This window comes from Drosophila montana, unplaced genomic scaffold (assembly GCF_035044405.1).
Source record: "Drosophila montana isolate Dmon_TW-CO22-7 unplaced genomic scaffold, ASM3504440v1 contig_1455_1, whole genome shotgun sequence".
Classification (NCBI taxonomy): Eukaryota; Metazoa; Arthropoda; class Insecta; order Diptera; family Drosophilidae; genus Drosophila; species Drosophila montana.
Genome location: NW_026996406.1, coordinates 655,256 through 674,704, shown reverse-complemented (window position 1 = coordinate 674,704; position 19,449 = coordinate 655,256). Strand labels below are relative to the sequence as shown.

General features: G+C 45.3%; 5 protein-coding genes across 7 annotated transcripts in view; 3 read left to right on the top strand and 2 right to left on the bottom strand.

The window, feature by feature from the left end:
* The first annotated feature begins 71 nt into the window (after positions 1–71).
* On the top strand, positions 72–3,472 carry TMS1 (serine incorporator TMS1). Of its 3 annotated transcripts, none has more exons than XM_064685086.1 (7): positions 72–228; positions 575–1,130; positions 1,194–1,303; positions 1,372–1,555; positions 1,627–1,839; positions 2,878–2,976; positions 3,044–3,472. In XM_064685086.1, exons 1-7 carry the CDS (start codon positions 193–195, stop codon positions 3,220–3,222), a joined length of 1,377 nt encoding a protein of 458 aa, XP_064541156.1. In that variant the 5' UTR covers positions 72–192; the 3' UTR covers positions 3,223–3,472. The 3 variants fall into 3 exon arrangements, with proteins under 3 accessions (XP_064541156.1, XP_064541151.1, XP_064541143.1); XM_064685081.1 differs by having other exon boundaries at positions 73–228; positions 2,866–2,976; XM_064685073.1 differs by having other exon boundaries at positions 73–228; positions 2,857–2,976.
* On the bottom strand, positions 3,335–5,200 carry GluRS-m (putative glutamate--tRNA ligase, mitochondrial). The gene is made up of 4 exons (XM_064685113.1): positions 4,848–5,200; positions 4,379–4,789; positions 3,924–4,310; positions 3,335–3,867 (listed from the first exon to the last, which is right to left on the bottom strand). The coding sequence occupies exons 1-4, from the start codon at positions 5,183–5,185 to the stop codon at positions 3,453–3,455; spliced, it is 1,551 nt and encodes a 516-aa protein (XP_064541183.1). The 5' UTR covers positions 5,186–5,200; the 3' UTR covers positions 3,335–3,452.
* A 332-nt stretch (positions 5,201–5,532) lies between these two features.
* Positions 5,533–7,521, top strand: TyrRS (Tyrosyl-tRNA synthetase). Its single transcript, XM_064686800.1, has 4 exons — positions 5,533–6,264; positions 6,320–6,686; positions 6,748–7,074; positions 7,140–7,521. The coding sequence occupies exons 1-4, from the start codon at positions 5,619–5,621 to the stop codon at positions 7,384–7,386; spliced, it is 1,587 nt and encodes a 528-aa protein (XP_064542870.1). The 5' UTR covers positions 5,533–5,618; the 3' UTR covers positions 7,387–7,521.
* Positions 7,522–8,430: 909 nt separating this feature from the next.
* LOC135431703 (elongation factor-like GTPase 1) overlaps positions 8,431–19,449 on the top strand; it is a 96,097-nt gene continuing 85,078 nt past the window's right edge. Inside the window, exons 1-4 of the mRNA XM_064686960.1 lie at positions 8,431–8,660; positions 8,728–10,736; positions 10,791–11,229; positions 11,290–11,403. Coding sequence (XP_064543030.1) covers positions 8,507–8,660; positions 8,728–10,736; positions 10,791–11,229; positions 11,290–11,403 — 2,716 coding nt within the window. The 5' untranslated portion in view covers positions 8,431–8,506. The remainder of the gene's footprint in view (positions 8,661–8,727; positions 10,737–10,790; positions 11,230–11,289; positions 11,404–19,449) is intronic.
* Positions 12,859–19,449, bottom strand: part of dsx-c73A (doublesex cognate 73A) — a 36,282-nt gene continuing 29,691 nt past the window's right edge. Inside the window, exons 3-6 of the mRNA XM_064687901.1 lie at positions 16,288–16,436; positions 16,018–16,096; positions 13,660–13,810; positions 12,859–13,573 (exon numbers count right to left, since the gene is read on the bottom strand). Coding sequence (XP_064543971.1) covers positions 12,870–13,573; positions 13,660–13,810; positions 16,018–16,096; positions 16,288–16,436 — 1,083 coding nt within the window. The 3' untranslated portion in view covers positions 12,859–12,869. The remainder of the gene's footprint in view (positions 13,574–13,659; positions 13,811–16,017; positions 16,097–16,287; positions 16,437–19,449) is intronic.

Sequence of the window (19,449 nt, the reverse complement as noted above, 5' to 3'; positions counted from 1 at the left end):
ACAAACTTATCGACCTATCGCTGTTAACTAACCATTGCTGTTATTAACAGCACAGCTCCACACGCTAAGTGCTGCAGCTCACTTTTCAACACTCACTCGTCATTTTCACAAACAAAGCGCGTCAAGTGCGACAGTTTTCGACTTAAATTAATTAAAAAAGTGATTAACGCAACTTTATTGGACCTTTAAACGATGGGCGCTGCATTGGGCCTATGTTCGGTAGCGCAGGTGTGTGTTTACAAATAAATTACTTGACTGCATGTCGGGTAAAAGCAAATTGCGCATATGGTAAAAACTGCAGCAAAATCGATTCTCAGAGTTGGCGGCTTTGGCAAAAAAAAGGCTAAAAACAAACCGCTATGAAATAAATACAAATTTACCTTCTAAATTTGCTAGCTTTGGCTGCAACTTGGCTAAATATAAACCGTTAAAATTAGCTAATTTAATATAAGTGCGGCAAAATCGATTTTCAGTGCTGCCAGTTTTGGCTTTACCGCTAGATTTGGCTACATTTGCTTGTCATGCTTAAAAAAGTCGATAAAAAAAAGGCTAATTTTTTGTATATCCTTTTCAGTGTGCGCTCTGCTGCACGGGCACCGCGGCCAGCATGTGCTGCTCGGCCTGCCCCACCTGCAAGAACTCCTCCTCGTCCCGTTTCATGTACGCCTTCATGCTGCTGGTGGGCACAGTCCTGGGCGCCATTGCACTCTCGCCCGGGCTGCAGGGCACGCTAAAGAAGCTGCCATTCTGTGTGAACTCCACGTCGACAATTAGCTCCACGGCCATAGGCACATTCTCGGGCGGCTCACTGCAGGTGGACTGTGAATATGCGCTGGGCTATATGGCCGTATATCGGCTCTGCTTTGGCCTGGCCTGTTTCTTTACCCTGATGGCGGTCATTATGCTGGGCGTGAAGAGCTCTCGAGATCCGCGCTCTCACATCCAGAACGAGTTTTGGCCTCTGAAGTTTCTGATATGCTTTGGCGCCTCGTTTGCGGCCATATTCATACCGGATGGCTCCTTTGGACCGGCCATGATGTGGGTGGGCCTAATTGGCGGGCTGGCCTTCATACTCGTCCAGCTGATCATCATTGTGGACTTTGCGCACAGCGTCGCCGAGAACTGGATTGGTGAGCTGGAATATGGGCTTCTTTTATTAGATTATGACTAATTTGATCTTTGCCCATTTGCAGAGAATGCGGAGAACAATCGCGGCTATTATTACGCCTTGGCGGGCGTGACTCTCCTGGCCTACATAGCCTCCCTCACGGGCATAACTCTGCTCTACATCTACTTCACCACAGTACGTACTTATATTTATATTTATATTTATATTCATTTGTAATACAATGCGCTTTCTTTGATTTGCAGTCCACGGGCTGCGGCATCAACAAGTTCTTCATCTCGATTAATCTGATATTCTGCCTGGTTATCAGCATTTTGTCGGTGCTGCCCGCGGTGCAGGAACGCTTGCCCCACTCCGGGCTGCTGCAGAGCTCGCTTGTGACCTTGTACACCATTTACTTGACCTGGTCCGCCGTGGCCAATAATCCGGGTTCGTCTTGCATGAAGCAAACAATAATTTGTACGTTTTATGACCGCTTTTCGTCTCTCGCTCTCTCGCAGAAAAGGCCTGCAATCCGGGCATGTTTGGACTCATGGAGGGCTTGCCCAATGCCACCACCACCACCATTGCACCGCCCACACCCAACTCCAAGGTCACCTTCGATACGACCAACATTATTGGCCTGGTTGTCTGGCTGCTGTGCATCCTCTACAATTGCTTCAGCTCCGCCGTCGAGGTGTCCAAGATTAACAATGACAACAGCGAGAAGCGTGGTACGTGCCCTCAGCTGGCCTTCAATATACCCTTGCAGGGGCTGGCATTGTAATTGTGTTGCTAAATCATCTCTGAGCTGTTAGAGTATATATATATACTCTTGATCAATATTAATAGCCGAATTCTTCCGTTTGTCTGCTTGTATGTAAACAAATCTCTCAGTCTGTTTTGATGAAGTCTTTCTGCGATCTGTATATGTATATGTCCAAGTCTCTCAAGTCTGCCTTGGGTTCAATATGATCTAAACGTATTAAGTAAATCTTATCAAAATATTGATATTTGGTTATATTGATATCTAGCTTAATGCTTTATGTAAACATTCCTAGAAGCTATGTTTAAAATATTTTGTATATATATTACTTTTGGTTCTGTGTACTACATATATATTTGAATCGCGCCAGATCATTCCACTAAATAACATAGCTTCCATAGTAAAGATTTCCTATATAATTTTCAAGGGAATAATGAGTCGTAAAATTAGTTTCGAGTTAAGAAACATTTGCTGCCAGCATTTCCTCAATTTGTTCCCAACTTATAGACAAAGATTTATGAACATTGGACAAGTACTTTATACAGCTCCAAAGGGAACATTCAGATAATGTATTTTAGCGAGATTATTACGGCTAACTATAACAAGAACTTACTTTCAACTATATCAAGAATTTATTTACTACTATATTATATTTATATATATATTTATATTTATATATATATAGATATTTATTTACAACACAATGTCTGCAAGGGTATTTTAAGCTTCGGCATTTCGAAGTTAATTTTGCTCTCTTGTCTTGGCACGCACATTTGCACAGTTTCATAGTTCGACAGTTCCATAAACCAGCTCCATTCTCACTTTTCATTTTCGCTGTACATATTCTGGCTAACTAATTAACTAACACTTTCTTCTTTGTTTGTTTTTTTATTGATTAATTTTAACACTTTTGTTTGATAAACTTCCACTAATTGGTTTGGTAACGAAACTGTGTACAATTTGCCGACATCTATAACTAATATAGTTTTAACAGAAGCTCTATCAGACACAGAGACGGGCAACGGCGGCGAGAAGCCCGTCAGCGACAACGAGGCCGAGGGCGTCACCTACAGCTGGACCGCATTCCACACCGTCCTCGTCTGCGGTGAGTACAAATTGCGTCCAATTAAATGGTCTATATTATGCTGATACATCGTCTTAATCTTTTATAGCTTCGCTGTACGTGATGATGACGCTGACCAATTGGTATAAGCCCAACTCGGACATAGAGCTCATCAATGGCAACGAGGCTTCCATGTGGGTCAAAATCATATCCAGCTGGCTGGGCGTATCCATCTACGGCTGGAGCCTGGTCGCGCCCATTGTCCTATCCAATCGCGACTTTAGCTAAGCGCAGCCAGTATTCCACACAGATTCTATGTATACGTATCTATATATATTATAAAAGTAGGCGTGGTCTATTATGCAGCCTGGATATGCCTGAAAATGCAATGGAGCGGTGCTTAAGCGAATGTTTGCTATATTTACTCATTAATCGTATTCTCAAAATATAACAAAGATAACTAACTAAATATGTATATGTACAAATATCTGGCGTCAAGTCCTCACTCCAAATAAAATTTAGAGTTCTTGCTGCTGTAGCTGTTGCGACTGTTTTTCAATGCTTTCCCGCAGACGCTGCAGCACCACAGTTTTTCCCAAGATTTCCATCATTTCCGCCACGCCGGGACCCTCCTGGAGGCCGCTCAAAGCGCCGCGCAGCGTTTTCATCAGCGCCGGAAACTTGAGTCCGGCTGCTTTTGCATAGCTCTTGAGCAGCGCATTTAGCTGATCCTTGTGAAATTCGGGCGTGGCATCCAATTGCTGCAGCAGCTGCTCCAGCTGTGCCGCACTCAAATCCTTTAGCACAACATTGCTCGGCTTGACCCAGAGAAAACTCAGCTTGCCGCTGGTCAGATCCTGCAGCAGGGTCAAACGCTGCGCTGCCCAGTGAAGCACCTCGACAATATGCGACTCGGCGAGGTCCAGATTGGAGCTGTGCGGCGGGAGTGTTGGTAAAGGGTTTACGTAAGGATTCCATTGAGAACTTACTGCGTGGAATAGGCCTGCCTGACCAGCTGCTGCACGTGCTCAACCAGCTGCAGACGGCTATGCGGATCGGCTAGGCGCGCCTTAATCTCCAGCTGATTGTAGTCATTGAGCAGTTCCGCATTCAGACGACTGGGATGCGCATTTACACGCTCCAAGCGAAACTCCGCGGCCAGTTTGGGTATGGAGTACAGCTGCGGCTTGGCATTCGGTCTGTGCTCAAAGCCGCCGCCGGCGGAGACAATGTAGTTGAGCAGGGCCGTGGGAAAGTAGCCGCGTTCCCGGAACTGCTTTATGCCAATGTCGCCCTGGCGTTTGCTCAGCTTGGTGCCGTCGGCGTTGACCAGCAGCGGCAGGTGACCAAATTGTGGTGGCTGCCAGCCAAAGGCTCTGCGATGAAGGAGAAAAAAAAAACCAATGATTAACGTGGAGCAAAAGGAATTCCTGGATTTACCCACTTGTAGAGCAGCAGATGCTTGGTGGTCGAGATTTGCCACTCGACGCCGCGCAGCACATGCGTTATGCCCATTTGATGATCATCCACGACATTGGCCAAATGATAGGTGGGAAATAGATCGCTTTTCATGATCACCGGATCACCTTCCGTGGCGCTAACATTGTGCTGCACGCTGCCATAAATGAGATCCTGCAGCGGCTCCTCGTGCTCCGTCAGCTTGAAGCGTATGCAGTGCGGCGTGCCCTTGGCCAGCTGCGCTTCCAGCTGCTCCGGCGGCAGATTGCGGCACTTGTTGTCGTACCGTGGCACTTGACGGGTGCGCAGCGCCTCCTTGCGCAACAGCTCCAGACGGCGCTCCGTGCAAAAGCAGCGATAGGCGCTGCCGTTCTCCAGCAGGCGATCGACGGCTTCGCTGTTGTGTGGGCAGGGATTAGGGTTCATTTTTTATAGATAAAACACGTCCAGCTCACCTGTACAGTTGGGTGCGCTGGCTCTGGATGTACGGCCCGTTAGCACCGCCAAAGCCCGGACCCTCGTCTATTTCAATGCCAGCCCAGAGCAGATCCTCGATCAGACGCTCGGTGGCGCCCGGCACCAGCCTGGTCTGATCCGTGTCCTCGATGCGCAGCAGGAACTTGCCGCCGGCATGCCGCGCATACAGATAATTATAGAGCGCCGTGCGCAGGCCGCCCAGATGTAAGTAGCCAGTGGGACTGGGCGCGAAACGTACGCGCACATCACTGTGGCTGAGTCTGTGGGTGGCGCGGAGGCACTGCCTCAGCATTTTGGCGCGATGCATCATTAACATGTTTAGTTAAAGGAATCGAGAAAAGAGCGCAACAGAAGTTTGTTTACGTTCGCGGACTTAGCGGTGCATAACAGCTGATAGTGCTGCCAGATGTGGCATAGAATTCTTTGAGCTAGTAGAGATGAGCGCGTGCCGTGCGCAAAAAGTGAAGCGTGTCGTGTTGCATACGAATAACCGAATTGTATAACATGTACGGCAACTACCGTAGTATTGGAAAAACTCTAGACTTTTTTAATAATTAATATTTGCATTAAATAGTATGTTAGAAGAATCGAGTACAAATTGCAGTCAAAGTTTGTTTACCTTTGTTGCGGCTTAACAGCTGACAGCGTTGCCACATCTCAAACAGCGACCACGCATGCAGTTCTCTTCTTCTTTTCGGCAACGATTTCGCATAGCGTGCAACAAAAAGCTTATTAAATAAATAAATAAAATGGTTGGAACAACTTTAAGCGCCGAGGAGAAGAAACAGCTAATTACACGCAACCTGCAGGAGACCCTGGGCGAGGATAAGTTGAATAAAGTACTGCTGGAGCGCGATCTGAAAATCTACTGGGGCACAGCGACAACGGGCAAGCCACATGTCGCCTACTTTGTGCCCATGTCCAAAATAGCCGACTTTTTGAAGGCTGGCTGCGAGGTAACGATTCTCTTCGCCGATCTGCATGCCTACTTGGACAACATGAAGGCGCCGTGGCCCCTGCTGGAGCTGCGCACCAAGTACTACGAGCAGGTGATCAAAGCGATGCTCAGCTCCATTGGTGTGCCGCTGGATAAGCTGAAGTTCGTCAAGGGCAGCGACTATCAGCTGTCCAAGGAGTACACGCTGGACGTGTACAAGCTCAGCTCGCTGGTCACCATACACGATGCGAAAAAAGCCGGCGCTGAGGTGGTCAAACAGGTGGAACATCCGCTGCTCTCCTGCCTATTGTACCCGGGCCTGCAGGGCTTGGATGAAGAGTACTTAAAGGTGGACGCACAGTTTGGTGGCGTTGATCAGCGCAAGATTTTCACCTTCTCCGAGAAGTATTTGCCGCAGCTGGGCTACGAGAAGCGCATACACTTCATGAATCCAATGGGTGAGTCACAGAATGAGTCGTAAAATAACAGAACTCTAATACCTTTGTTTTGCAGTGCCTGGCTTGGCTGGCGGCAAGATGTCCTCATCGGAGGAGGACTCCAAAATTGACCTGCTCGACTCGCCCGCCAATGTCAAGAAGAAGCTGAAGAAGGCCTTCTGCGAGCCCGGCAACATAGCCGACAACGGTTTGCTCTCCTTCGTTAAGCATGTGCTATTCTCGCTCTTCAAAGAGGGCGAGGGCTTTGAAATATATCGCGCTGCTGACCACGGCGGCGATGTTACCTTCTACCAGTACTCGGAATTGGAACAATACTATGCGGAAAACAAGCTGCATCCGGGCGATCTGAAGGCCTCCGTGGAGAAATACATAAATCGTTTGCTGGATCCCATACGCAAGACTTTTGAGCAGCCCGAGTTGCAGTAAGCACCGAAGATTTGAGCTTCAGTTCAGTTACCTAAATCTTGTCTATTCCACTTTTAGAAAACTAACTGCCGCCGCTTATCCGCCACCTGCCAAGGTAAAAGCCAATGCTGCGCCCGCTGCCGGCGCAGCTGATGAGGATGCGCCGCATCGTCTGGACATACGCGTGGGCAAAGTCATTGAGGTGGCGCGTCATCCGGATGCGGATACACTTTATGTTTTGAAAATCGATCTGGCCGAGGCACAGCCACGCACTATCATCAGCGGTCTAGTTAAATTTGTTACTGTTGAGGAGCTGGATCAGCGTCTGGTTGCGGTTTTATGCAATCTGAAGCCGAGCAAAATGCGTGGCATATTGTCCGAGGGCATGGTTCTGTGCACCTCCAAGTGAGTTCAGCCAAATACCTAGTAAACGCCTCAACTCTTTAACTGTTCTTAATGTTCCTCTACAGCGCTGATCACACCGTCGTTGAGCCCATTGTGCTGCCTGCATCAGCCACGCCCGGCAGCCGCCTCTCCTTTGAGGGCTACAGCGGCACGCCCGATGAGCAGCTAAATCCCAAGAAGAAAGTGTGGGAGAAACTGTCCGTCGATTTTAAGACCAATGCCGAAGGTGTTGCCGTTTGGAAGGACAATTTCCTGCTGACGCCTGAGGGCGACCAACTAACCAGCAAATTGGCCAACTGCGCCATCAAGTAAACCAGAAACCAGCCTTCCTGAGCCTTGTAATACTTATGCAAACAAAACTAAGCGGACAATTCAAAACTCGAAATGCATTTTTGTAATTTGTTTTAACTGGGTTTTTAAATATAATGCTTAAATGAAACTAGCAAATGGACGTGCTTTTAAAATAAGGGCTAAGTACTTTTTTACGCGCCAAGCGAGGACAAATGCCAGAAAGTACTCGTTCTTATTAGCGATATTCAAAAGGACTGTTAAACATATTTTATAAGATCATCTGTTTGAGCCAGGTAAGCAATCATTTCGCTCATACATTTTTAGATAAGTTATTTCAGTTCTTAAAATAAAACGCTGGAAAATGAAAATCTTATTTGAAATGTGGTTTGAGTACTTTTTAAGCGCCCAGCGATGCCACTTAGGAAAACAGCTGATTGAGCTTTTACGGCACTGCCAATAAACTCGTTGTGGCCATCGATGTTATCGATAGTAAAATCGATTGAAGGCATATTTGTTTTAAAAAGTTAGTTCGGCAACAGGTAAATATATCCAAAAAAAATGCCCGTGGTGGACACAAAAGACCTCGTGCTGCTTCAGAAGAGGCAGAAACAGGTGCGCAATATATGTATATTGGCGCACGTGGACGACTTTGGCGAGCAATGGCTTAATTTCACAACGCTTCGCTACTTTTTAAGCGCCCAGCGATGCCAATTAGCAAAACAGCTGCTTGAGCTTTTACAGCACTGCCAATTTACTCGTTGTGGCTATCGATGTTATCGGTAGTAAAAGCGGATGGAGGCATATTTGTTTTAAAAAGTTAGTTCGGCAACAGGTAAATAAATCCAAAAAAATGCGCGCGGTGGACACAAAAGACCTCGTGCTGCTTCAGAAGCAGCAGAAACAGGTGCGCAATATATGTATATTGGCGCACGTGGACGACTTTGGCGAGCAATGGCTTAATTTCACAACGCTTCGCTACTTTTTAAGCGCCCAGCGATGCCAATTAGCAAAACAGCTCTTGAGCTTTTACAGCACTGCCAATTTACTCGTTGTGGCTATCGATGTTATCGATAGTAAAAGCGATTGAAGGCATATTTGTTTTAAAAAGTTAGTTCGGCAACAGGTAAATAAATCCAACAAAATGCCCGTGGTGGACACAAACGACCTTGTGCTGCTACAGAAACAGCAGAAACAGGTGCGCAATATATGTATACTGGCGCACGTGGATCACGGCAAGACGACTTTGGCGGATTCCCTCGTGGCGAGCAATGGCATCATTTCACAACGCATGGCCGGTTTGTTGTTGTTAAACTTGCATTTCCAGTTCATGTGAAATGTTTTCGTTTTGTTTTTGTTGAACAGGCAAACTGCGCTATATGGACAGCCGTCAGGATGAACAGGAGCGCGGCATCACCATGAAAAGCAGCTGCATTTCCCTCTACTATCAGGACTACAGCAATGCAGATTATCTGATAAATCTGATAGATTCACCCGGTCATGTGGACTTCTCTAGTGAGGTTTCCACAGCGGTACGTCTGTGCGATGGCGCCATAGTCGTTGTGGATGTCGTAGAGGGCGTGGGTCCACAAACCCGCGCTTGTCTCAAGCAAATCTACGAGGAGCAGTTGAAACCCGTGCTGCTGCTCAATAAGCTGGATCGCCTGATATTGGAGAAACAGATGACGCCGCTGGATGCTTACTTTCACCTAACGCAAGTGCTAGAACAGGTGAATGCTGTGCTGGGCAGCATATTTGCTTCGGATGTGTTGGCCAAGGAGGACATGAGCGACAAGAACAACTATGAGTCGGCGCTGGAGAACGTCGATGATTCCGATCTGTATTTCTCCCCAGCCGCTGGCAATGTGGTCTTCTGCTCTGCCTACGACGGCTGGGCATTTGCTGTGGGCGACTTTGCGACCACCTACGCGGAGCGCCTGGAAATGCCACGTGCTGAGCTGGAGCGAGCTCTCTGGGGCGACTACTACTACAATAGCAAGAAGAAGTGTGCGCTGGCTGGGGCACAGGAGAAGGCCAAGAAGCCGATGTTCGTGCAGTTTGTGCTGGAGAATATTTGGAGCCTGTACGACACGATTGCCGTGCGCAAAGACAAGGACAAGCTGCCGCTGATAGCCGAAAAGCTGGGCCTTAAGCTGGCGGCGCGTGATTTGCGCCTGACAGATCCCAAGCTGCAAATCAAAACGGTGCTGGGCCAGTGGCTGCCCATTGATCGCAGCGTGCTCCAGATGGTGGTGCGTCATGTGCCGCCGCCGCACCGCATCAGCGAGGAGCGCGCCCAGCGCCTGCTCTATCCGGCCAATGTGGAGCTGAGCTCGTTGCCCGCTGAAACATTGGCGCTCAAGGAGAGCTTCAGGAGCTGCAATGCGCAGAGTGAAAATGTAATCGCATTTGTGTCCAAAATGACGCCCGTGCATGTGTCGCACCTGCCACAGAATCGTCCGAAGCGTCTGACAGATCAGCAGCTGCAGCAGCGACGCGACGAAGTGCGTCGGCGCATTGAGGAGCGCAAGCAGCAGAGCGAACAGACTGCGCTGGATCAGATCACGGCGGGTGTCGAGCAGCTGAACACAAAAGCAGTTATTGCGGAGGATGCTGCGCCCGTGGAGGAGCGCAACGAGTTCGAGTTTATTGCATTTGCGCGCGTCTTTAGCGGCACGCTGCGACGTGGCATGCAGTTGTATAATCTGACGCCCAAGCACGATCCGCGCCAGCCCACACATCGGGTGCTGGAGCAGGCGCCCTATGCGACACAGGTAACTGTCGGCGAGCTGTACATGTTCATGGGCGGCGAGCTGCAGCTGCTGGAGGAGGTGCCCGCTGGCAACATCGTGGGCATTGGCGGCTTGGAGGAGCACATTGTCAAGACGGCGACGCTGAGCAGCACCCTGGACTGCACCTCGTTCAGTGAGCTGAGCATCATGGCCACGCCCATACTGCGCGTGGCCATTGAGCCAGTGCAGCCGCAGGATATGCCCAAGCTGGTGAAAGGACTCAAGCTGCTCAATCAGGCGGACGCATGCGTGCAGGTCTCAATGGCGCCCACGGGTGAGCATGTGATAACCACCCTGGGTGAGGTGCATGTGGAGAAGTGTGTGCACGATCTGGAGCAGAGCTATGCCAAGATCAAGGTCAATGTATCCAAGCCGATCGTATCGTTCAGGGAGACCATTGTGCCCGATGCCACCGTGGACATGGTCAATGAGGCTATTGTCAAAACGGCCGACGACAAGGATGTGACCAAAAAGATTGCCACGCAGCAGACGCTCAACAAACTGGGCACGTTGCGTGTCATTGCCCTGCCGCTGCCCGCGATCGCCGTGCAGCTGCTGGAGCAGCACAGCAGCGTCTTCAAGGTATGCCTGAGCTTTGAGAGGTGTCGATCTTACTTAATATTGTTGCCTTTTTAGGATCTAGCTGGCACTCAGCGCAATAGTCTGCTCTCGGAGAAGTTCTCGGCCCTGTTGGCCTCCATTAAGAGTCAGCTGATTGCCGCTTTGGAGGAGCTGCAGCTGCATGGCTTGAGCTCCCTCACGCCCGCCGATCTGGTGGAACGCATTTGGGCGCTGGGTCCACGCAATTGTGGCACAAATATTCTGCTCAATCTTAGCGATTACGAGCAGCCCGACTTTTGGTCCACGCAGTCCAAGAGCTCCGATACGGATGTGCGTGTTACCAGCGATGCGCGTAGAGATTTCAATAGCTCCTTGGTGAATGGCTTCCAGTTGACCTCGGGCGCGGGTCCGCTCTGCGAGGAGCCCATGCAGGGCGTTTGCTTTGCGGTGCTCGAGTGGTCGCTGCAGTCCGAGGGCGAGGATTTGAATGCGCGCGGCTTTGGACCCTTTTCGGGTGAGTCTGAAAACTCATATGCTTGATTATAGTTCCTAATAATTCGCTTAACTCTAACAGGTCAGGTTTTAACGGCTGCCAAGGAGGTTTGCCGTCAGGCTTTTCAGAATCAGCCACAGCGTTTGGTTACGCCCATGTACAGCTGTAATATTGTGGTCAATGCTGAAATGTTGGGTGAGTCCAATGATATCTATTTACTTGTACATTCTATGACTAAGACTTCCAGAATTCGAGTAGGGACATTTTAAAAGGTTTTCCTGCTAATAACATTGGGTTGCTATGTTAAACATGGGATTTCTTACATGTGAAAGACCATTTAACATTTTGTTAACATTTCATTGGTTTGTTAAACATGCTGTTAGCATAGACAGAGCTGTTTAACATTTGTATGTTATGTTATTCAGCTGTAACATGCTGCTTTTAATAGTGATCGTCTAATGTTAAACACGGTTATCAGTTTCTCTATAAAATTTAGTAACTATGTTTAACAGCTGGAAATATTTGCATTATGTTAGACACTGTGATAGCTGTTACTTAAAGTGCTAGTTATGTGTTGCCCTTGCAATAATATTTTAGATGGGAAATCAGATAGGAATTAATAGCATTTTACTATTTGATTAATATTTAAATTCTTTGTGAAGCAGAATAATCATAGTTTTTTTTTTTTAAGTATAACGCTATAGAGCTCTGTAATCCCGTTATGCTTTGATATAATTTATATTTGTTAACAGTTTTTCCGTTCTTTGACCATTTTTATCAGCAGAACTGTTGTCCTAAAAGAAATGTTAAACAACAGTAAACATGTTGGTTACAAGCTGTTACTAACAGCGTCTCGGTATGTTCCGCAATCAAAAGCAGTTTCTATTCAATTTTCAGACCATTTCCCATCAAATCTATTGCCCAATGCCTATTATTAATTGCAATGTATTTATTATTTATTTAACTAAAATGTATAAATAATTTATTACATATGCATTTCGTATTCGCAGCAGAGCAAAAATTCTTTAAAAATCGTTTGGCGAAACGTTTAGTTCACATTGATAATTTGTTGTTGTTTAATTTAACTACTAGTAAATGCAGCTTAGGTCTAACATAAATAGGCAACTAAATGTATTTTTCCTTTTTTCTTTATAATTTAAATAATTTGCTTCACTGTAAATTAAATAATTGTTAAATGTTATAAAAACGTTGAGGCCATGGGCTTGGGTTCGTAATGCAAAACAAATTAATTAAACAATTAGTGTGGGCGCGGGCGCGGGCGTTGGCGCGTAATTGTTTAATTAATTCGTAATTGTTTTTAAATAAATACAAAATACGAGTATTTGTTAAATTAAGGTTACAGGGGCGGAGGCGATCAGCTCTGGACCGGAAAATGCCATTTCAAATGCTTATGTTTAAGTGCTTAGCGTCTAATTGTAAGTACGTTACGTTGCGTTACGTTACGTTACGTAACGTCACGTTAAACCGCCTTGTCTCTTGCGTAGTCGTTGATCCCGTTCTCGATCGTCGGGGGCAATCCGTAGATCGCGATCCATTTGCTTCAGTCACAGTAGCTTGCAGAGTATTCCGAAAATTCGTGGCTCGCTTCAAAACAAATTTTGTGCTAGAAATTTAACTACTAAGGTTCCGTTATGTTCTGCCTAATCCCAGACAATGGTCTGTTGAAATTCCAGCACACGATCCCAGGGAAACTCGGGCTCATAGTCGTCCAGCGTATCCAGCGATCGCCTGGCACGGTTCGCCTCCGGCGGCGTTGTTAGCTCCGCCGTCGGCGGCTCGCTCCGCTCCAGATTGGCATCCGCTTGGAGCGTGGTGCGCGCCTCCGCCTCCGCCTCATCGCCTGTGGCCTGTGTGCTGCTGCTGGGCAACTGTTCGCGCTCCTCGGCGGCCGCCTCAATTGGCGGCGCCTCGCCGCGTCTCTCATTGTTGCGTCCATAGTTGCTGCCCGGAAAACCACCGTTGAGCGCAAACTGATCCGGCCGGAAATTGGGCGAACTGTGCGTATGCGAGCTCTCCGGTCTATTCAGATACTGATACGAGCTGCTGCCGCCGTTGCCGCCGTTCTGGAACGTTTGATCCTGCGGCTGATAGTTGGCACTAATGGCCGAGCTGCCCACCTGGCTGCCCATCGATGAGCCGCCGCCATAAACGGGTCGGCCATAGCTGTCCTTTTGGCCGCCAAGTGTGCTGCCCGGACGATAGAAGGGCTTCTGCAGCTGATAGCGTTTGGGCGGCTGGACGCTGGGCTTGCGCACAGAGTAGCCCGGCTTGACGCACATCATGCCGAACACACGTATGCCGGGCACGCTCGCATAGGTCGGCTGATCATGAGCCATGGGTCCCTCTGTGGAGCAGAGATCGATTCATTAGGATTGACAGGCTTTTTGCTGGATGCAGGGTATCAGTTAGTCGGTCACTTGTTGTACTCACCCATCTTGAAGTGATCGGGACAGCGGCAGATGACGAGATAGTGCGATTTACCGGTGCGTGTATTTTGCAGCGCCAACAGGGACCAATCCTTGGGCGAGCGGCATTCGCGCATTTCAGTTGTTGCCTCGCAGGTTTTGGCCAGCGTAATTGCCTGTTCGGTTGGTTGGTGTAAGCCAAGAAGTTTGTGATTAGTGTAATGAACAGCGTTTGCCCGTCTAGACAGCTGGCTAATAGCTGGGCTAGCTCAATTAGACATTCACTTGGCGGCGGCGTCTGTCTCTCAGGACGGCAAAGGAAAGTTGCCCCGCGCTCTACTTCTAACTGATCGTGGGGCCAAATTGAAAGTTAACATGCAACAGGCGTTGCCTAGGGCAGATGAAGGGGTGGGGGAAAGGGGGGGGGGGGCTGCCACATTAGCTAAGCTTGCCCAAAAAATTGCTTGCCAATTGGCAGCAGTTGAACCCGATCCCCTTTCAATTGCCCGACATGATTGTCCTTTTAACAGATTTTTCGTGTTGCACTTGGGCTACTGTTGTTGTTGTTCTTGTTGTTGCTGTTGTTGGAGCTGTCAATAATTTGATTGACTTGCGGCGCTGTTTGCATGCGGCTGGCTGGCGTTTCCTTTCGCCCGCTCCATTGGCTGCCAATTGGCTGCCATTCAGGTTAATGTGGGGCCTGCCAGTTGCCAGTTGCTGTGCCAGTTTTTCTCGCTTCGATTTTCTAGCTTAAACGCATTTTCATCATTTTCCTGTGCGCTCTGGTACAGTTCCGGCAAGACATGCACAACAACAACAACAAGTGTGGCATTTAACGGTACTCGGCTGCACAATTAGCCAGCCGCAGCCCACACACACACACACACACACACACACACACACACACACACACACACACACACACACACACACACACACACACACACACACACACACACCTGTCGACCCCCCTCCCCCATTGTTGATTATTATTTGCATTATGTGAAATTTTATTGTGCCACTTGCAACTCAATTATGCCCCACTGCACCGCTAATTGCCACACACATCAATGCCACACACATGCAGCGGGCGGATTGTGGGAAAAGTCTCTTGTTAACAATATAAACCCCAAACACACAGATCCTTCCAGGAAATCGAGCTGCAGCCAATCTATGAAAGCAACTGCAGCTGATCTGGCTGGCAGTCGTGCCCAAGCCACATGATCTATCATTGTTACCAATTACTTATACGAATTGCAATACACTGAGCAAAAAAAGGGGAGGGTACTTATATGAACTTTCAATTTTTATTTACAAAATTTTTGTGGTTTTTTTTTAGCTCAATTTTGGGTACCTCTTGTGCTTTGTTTGGTTAAGAGTTCTATTTTCTTGAGCTGGAGCTGATTTTACCTGAATTAACTTTCTATATTTAAGAAAGTCTGGAATCGAGTACTATATCCTAACTTATTGCTATCTAGAAGATCTTTTGTAGTCACTTTTGATCTTCCGACTGTTTTCTTTTCCTTTCAATTTTCCTTAAGAATACATTTTATATAAACTTTGTTTATAAATATTATAAGTTTTTGGTTAAAAGCTTAAAGATAGTTTTCTGAAAGCTTCATTTTTAATAATAAGAATATTCATGAATAAAGATTTATGTAGAGAAAAAGATATCTAAAGGCAGTAAGGATTATCTTTAGGTAGAAATTCGTAAAGTATGAAGAAAACTTATCAAGGAATAGATGTCGAAAAATAATGATTGAGGAATACATTTTCTAAGGAAAGTTCGATAAGAATAATCGTTGAACAAGACGTTTTTTGAAATAATATTAATTTATTTATTTCTAGATCTATTATTTTTCCAGGTCTATTCCTTCTTCTGACTTTACCAATTTGTACCCAAAGATAATCCTTATTGCCTTTAGATATCTTTTTCTATATTAATGTCTATCTCCATGAATATCATGACAAAATATTAATATTCTATATTCTCAAGGAATTCTTATAGATACGATTGCTTATTTGTGTTAAATTATTATGTTCTTCTTCTTAGAGAATTCTTCTAAACGGATTAGATTGTTTATTATGCTGGGAATTTATTTTTAGCGGGCTTTTAAGTATATGAAAATTGTGATATTTAAACAAATTATTTCTTAATAAAGGAAAATCTTCACTATTCTTTTAAGATTTAAGATCTACCTTCAGCTTTTGAGAATTTGTTTTGATAGATATTATCTATAGCATAAAATAATCAAATCGCCTTTGAAATGCATTTAAAGAACTTCGTCAAGCTGTTAGTTACAGTTACCCCGTATTTTTGCTCAGTGTAGCTAGTTTGGTTTGCACGCCCACCCCGCCCCCCACTCTTAGATGGCAGACTTACCTTCTTCTTATTATCACCGACCAATTTGGTGGTGTGCTGATCATCTTCGTTGAGGCTGGCCGAGCAGGGATCACGATATCTGCAAAAAGACAGATTGGGTTTTAGTGTTTAGCAGCTGTCTGTCTCCCGGACTCTGCCCGAACTCTGCCCGAACTCTGGCAGTCGGAATTGGATAACGCACAGTTGGGCGCAACCAGGGACAACCAGCTGAGCTAGCTTGGGGGGCTTTACAGCTGGGCTGGGATTGGGTTGGGATTGTTGGCAGCTCACCTTGATGGACAGGCGCAGAGCGGTTGGGTATAGTTGAGTCGCACGTAGACCGCATTGCAGACCTGCTGTATGGCGCATTCGGGCAGCAGATAGATGTGCTGATTGTGTGGATAATAATGATATTTGGTCGGTTTCGCTGTCGCCGTCTTCTGCAAATAGAGTTAGAAACAAGGCGTTGAGTTGTGCATATAATTTCAACTGTTGCTGCCTGATGGATATGGCCAAAAGGGTTGCTAATTAAACTGCAAATGCAATTGGGATTAGAGTTGGAGATTTGAGCGTGGGCTTGGCAGTCGCCAACTGTGCTTGTCAGCTGCAAATATTTGCAGTTTGTTTTGCAGCTTGTTTGTCCACGGCACAGCTCGTTGACTTGCCATGAGCCCAGACCGAGTGTGTTGGCTGCATTGCAAACAGTTTTTATAGGGTATTATGTATTTGTGCAAATGTGTGTAACAGGCAGAAGGAAGCATCTTCGACTCCATATATAATCTTAATCAGCATCAAAAGCCGAATCGATCTAACCATGTCCGTATGAATGCAAGGATCTCAGAACCTATAAGAGCTAGAGACTTGACATTTTAGGTGTAGGTCCTCCTAGTCCCCGCGCAGATCGAGTTTGTTTCCGATGTTCGATACCTTGCTCCGTTTCCAAGTAATCGATAAAAATCGATTTTGGCAATTTCGGCAATTAATATGAGCTAGAGTCACCAAACTTGATATGTAGCTTCTAGAATAGTATATATACATATAAAAAGTATTTTTCATTTTATACCTATCGCCTGTCGGAAGAAGAGGAGGGTTCAGGGTATCCCCTAGTCGGGAGCTCCCGACTAGAATCTCTTGCTTGTTTAATAACAACAGACAGGGTTCGCGCTTAAATTGAAAACGGTTAAACATAATACAAAAACCAAGTGCAAGATTCTATGCCAATCTTCGACTCGACTCGGCTTGTGGCTCTGCATTCAAAATAGCTGCACCACAGCAGGTTAATGGCAAACGAGACCCTCACATAATGCCACAAATTGCTTCCAAGCGGAAACTCGCCGGGAAGACTGGGCGAATAAAAAAAATGAAAAGTTATTAAGAAATTGATGCAGTCAACTGCAAGCTGGGGTTAGAGTGTGGGGCGGGAGGAGCGGAGGGGGGCGGGGGGCCTGTTGCGGTGTCAGCCCTTGGTAACTGCCAAACGCACTCCACTCGCTATTTACTTGGCAATTTGTGCGCAGAACTCAGAGCTCAGAACTCAAGCCCCGTCACTTCCTTTCCCATAACTGCCAGCCATTTCCCCTTCTATGTAGAAAACTTTCTAAAATACTCGCAAATGGGCGCCGGGGAGGGTTGGGGGGAGACGCTTTTCATCATTTTCCATACACTTGGTGACTTTTGTTTGGCTTTTAAAAAAAATGCCAACTACTTTCGCATATTGTTTTTGCAAATATTTCCTCAACCCACAATTGAAAGTTGTTTGTCGAATGGTTAAAGTTTATTCGCCCCGATCCCGCCGCAGCAAATGTTTTCCCTTTCCGCCTGATGGGGGAAAAACACGCACAAATTAAATAGTCATTATGTTCGGGAATGCGTAAACATTTGTTGAAGGAATTCCTGGTACCACAGATTGTCTAAAATGATTGAGGGCCTAATTAATTGCTGGCGTAGGGTAAATTTTCTAGGTCTCGCATTGATTGTTCCGGATTGATGGGCAGATATTCGTGAAGTACCAGGAAATCTGTTAATAAATGCGGGGTTCAGCAAGTAAGTGGAACTAAAAATAACTAGCTTCAATTAGGGAAAGGTTGTCGCCAGTTATTAGTCTGAGTGATAGCTATAAATATATTAGTTATTGTTCTGATTGACTGATTGACTGATTGACAACGCTTCGCCCAAACGGGGACAGCTAGAAATCTCAAATTTTCACAGTGTTTTCTATTGTTTGTATATAAATGAAAACTTAGAAAGGATTTTGGCAAATTCCACACAAAATATGAACGCTTCGCCCAAACGGGGACAGCTAGAAATCTCAAATTTTCACAGTGTTTTCTATTGTTTGTATATAAATGAAAACTTAGAAAGGATTTTGGCAAATTCCACACAAAATATGATGAATTTTCCATTCAATTGGTTTTAAACTCACAAAGGTCTCTATTACATAGATTTTACATAGATATAACATGTTATTTAGAGCTTGGAAATGGCGATTGAAATGTTAAATGAAATTATTCCACTGTCGTGTAATTTGTGGAGAAGTGATATTATTTTAAGAAAAAATGAAACTTAATTTCTGCTAGTTTTTATATCCTTTTAGAGGGTATTATGTTATACTCTGAACCGATTAAAAAAATGTGTAAAAAGGGTATAATATATTTTTGTCATGGAATGTGTGACCCATAGTAGAAGTATATTTATTCATAATCAGCATGAGCAGCATGGATCAACCTCGACATTTATTAACTTAACTATGCTCTTTGTATATTTGCAATGTTCTATCAACATCGGACCACTATGTTATATAGTTGTCATGGGAACGATGGGTCGACAATTAAATTCTTGTATAAAAAACTTTCTTGGCTTATCAAGATATCTTGAACAATATATGAGCCAAATCTAATCAAGACCGCATTACTATATTATATAGCTATATGAGAAGAATTGTGAGAAAAGTGCATTTTTGTCTGACTAAATATTTGCCCTTATAACATACATATGCCTTGATTGTTCTCCCTTATCCTTACGATTTTTTTTAAGTATGGTGAAAAATTATCTATGTAGTCAAAATAATTATATAAATTTTAATATTTAATTATATAATTATTAATATTTAATTGTATAATTATTAATATAAAATTATATAATTATTAATATTTAATTATATAATTTTTAATATTTCATTATATAATTATTAATATTTAATTATATAACAATTACTTAATTATAGAAATTAGTTTTTACATTAAATTCGCATCAACTAATCACATTTCTTCTTAATAACAAAATTTTAATTGCGAAAAGAGTTGCGAAAATTAATTTCCAAAGATTGTGCCTAACATAATTAGGAAGCTTTGTTGTGGAACGGAACTGAGTGCATATTGTGTTAGACTTTAACTAAAGTGTTTTGAACATTAAAATAGTATCTAAAGATTCAAGCTAAACAACAGCTTCGATAGC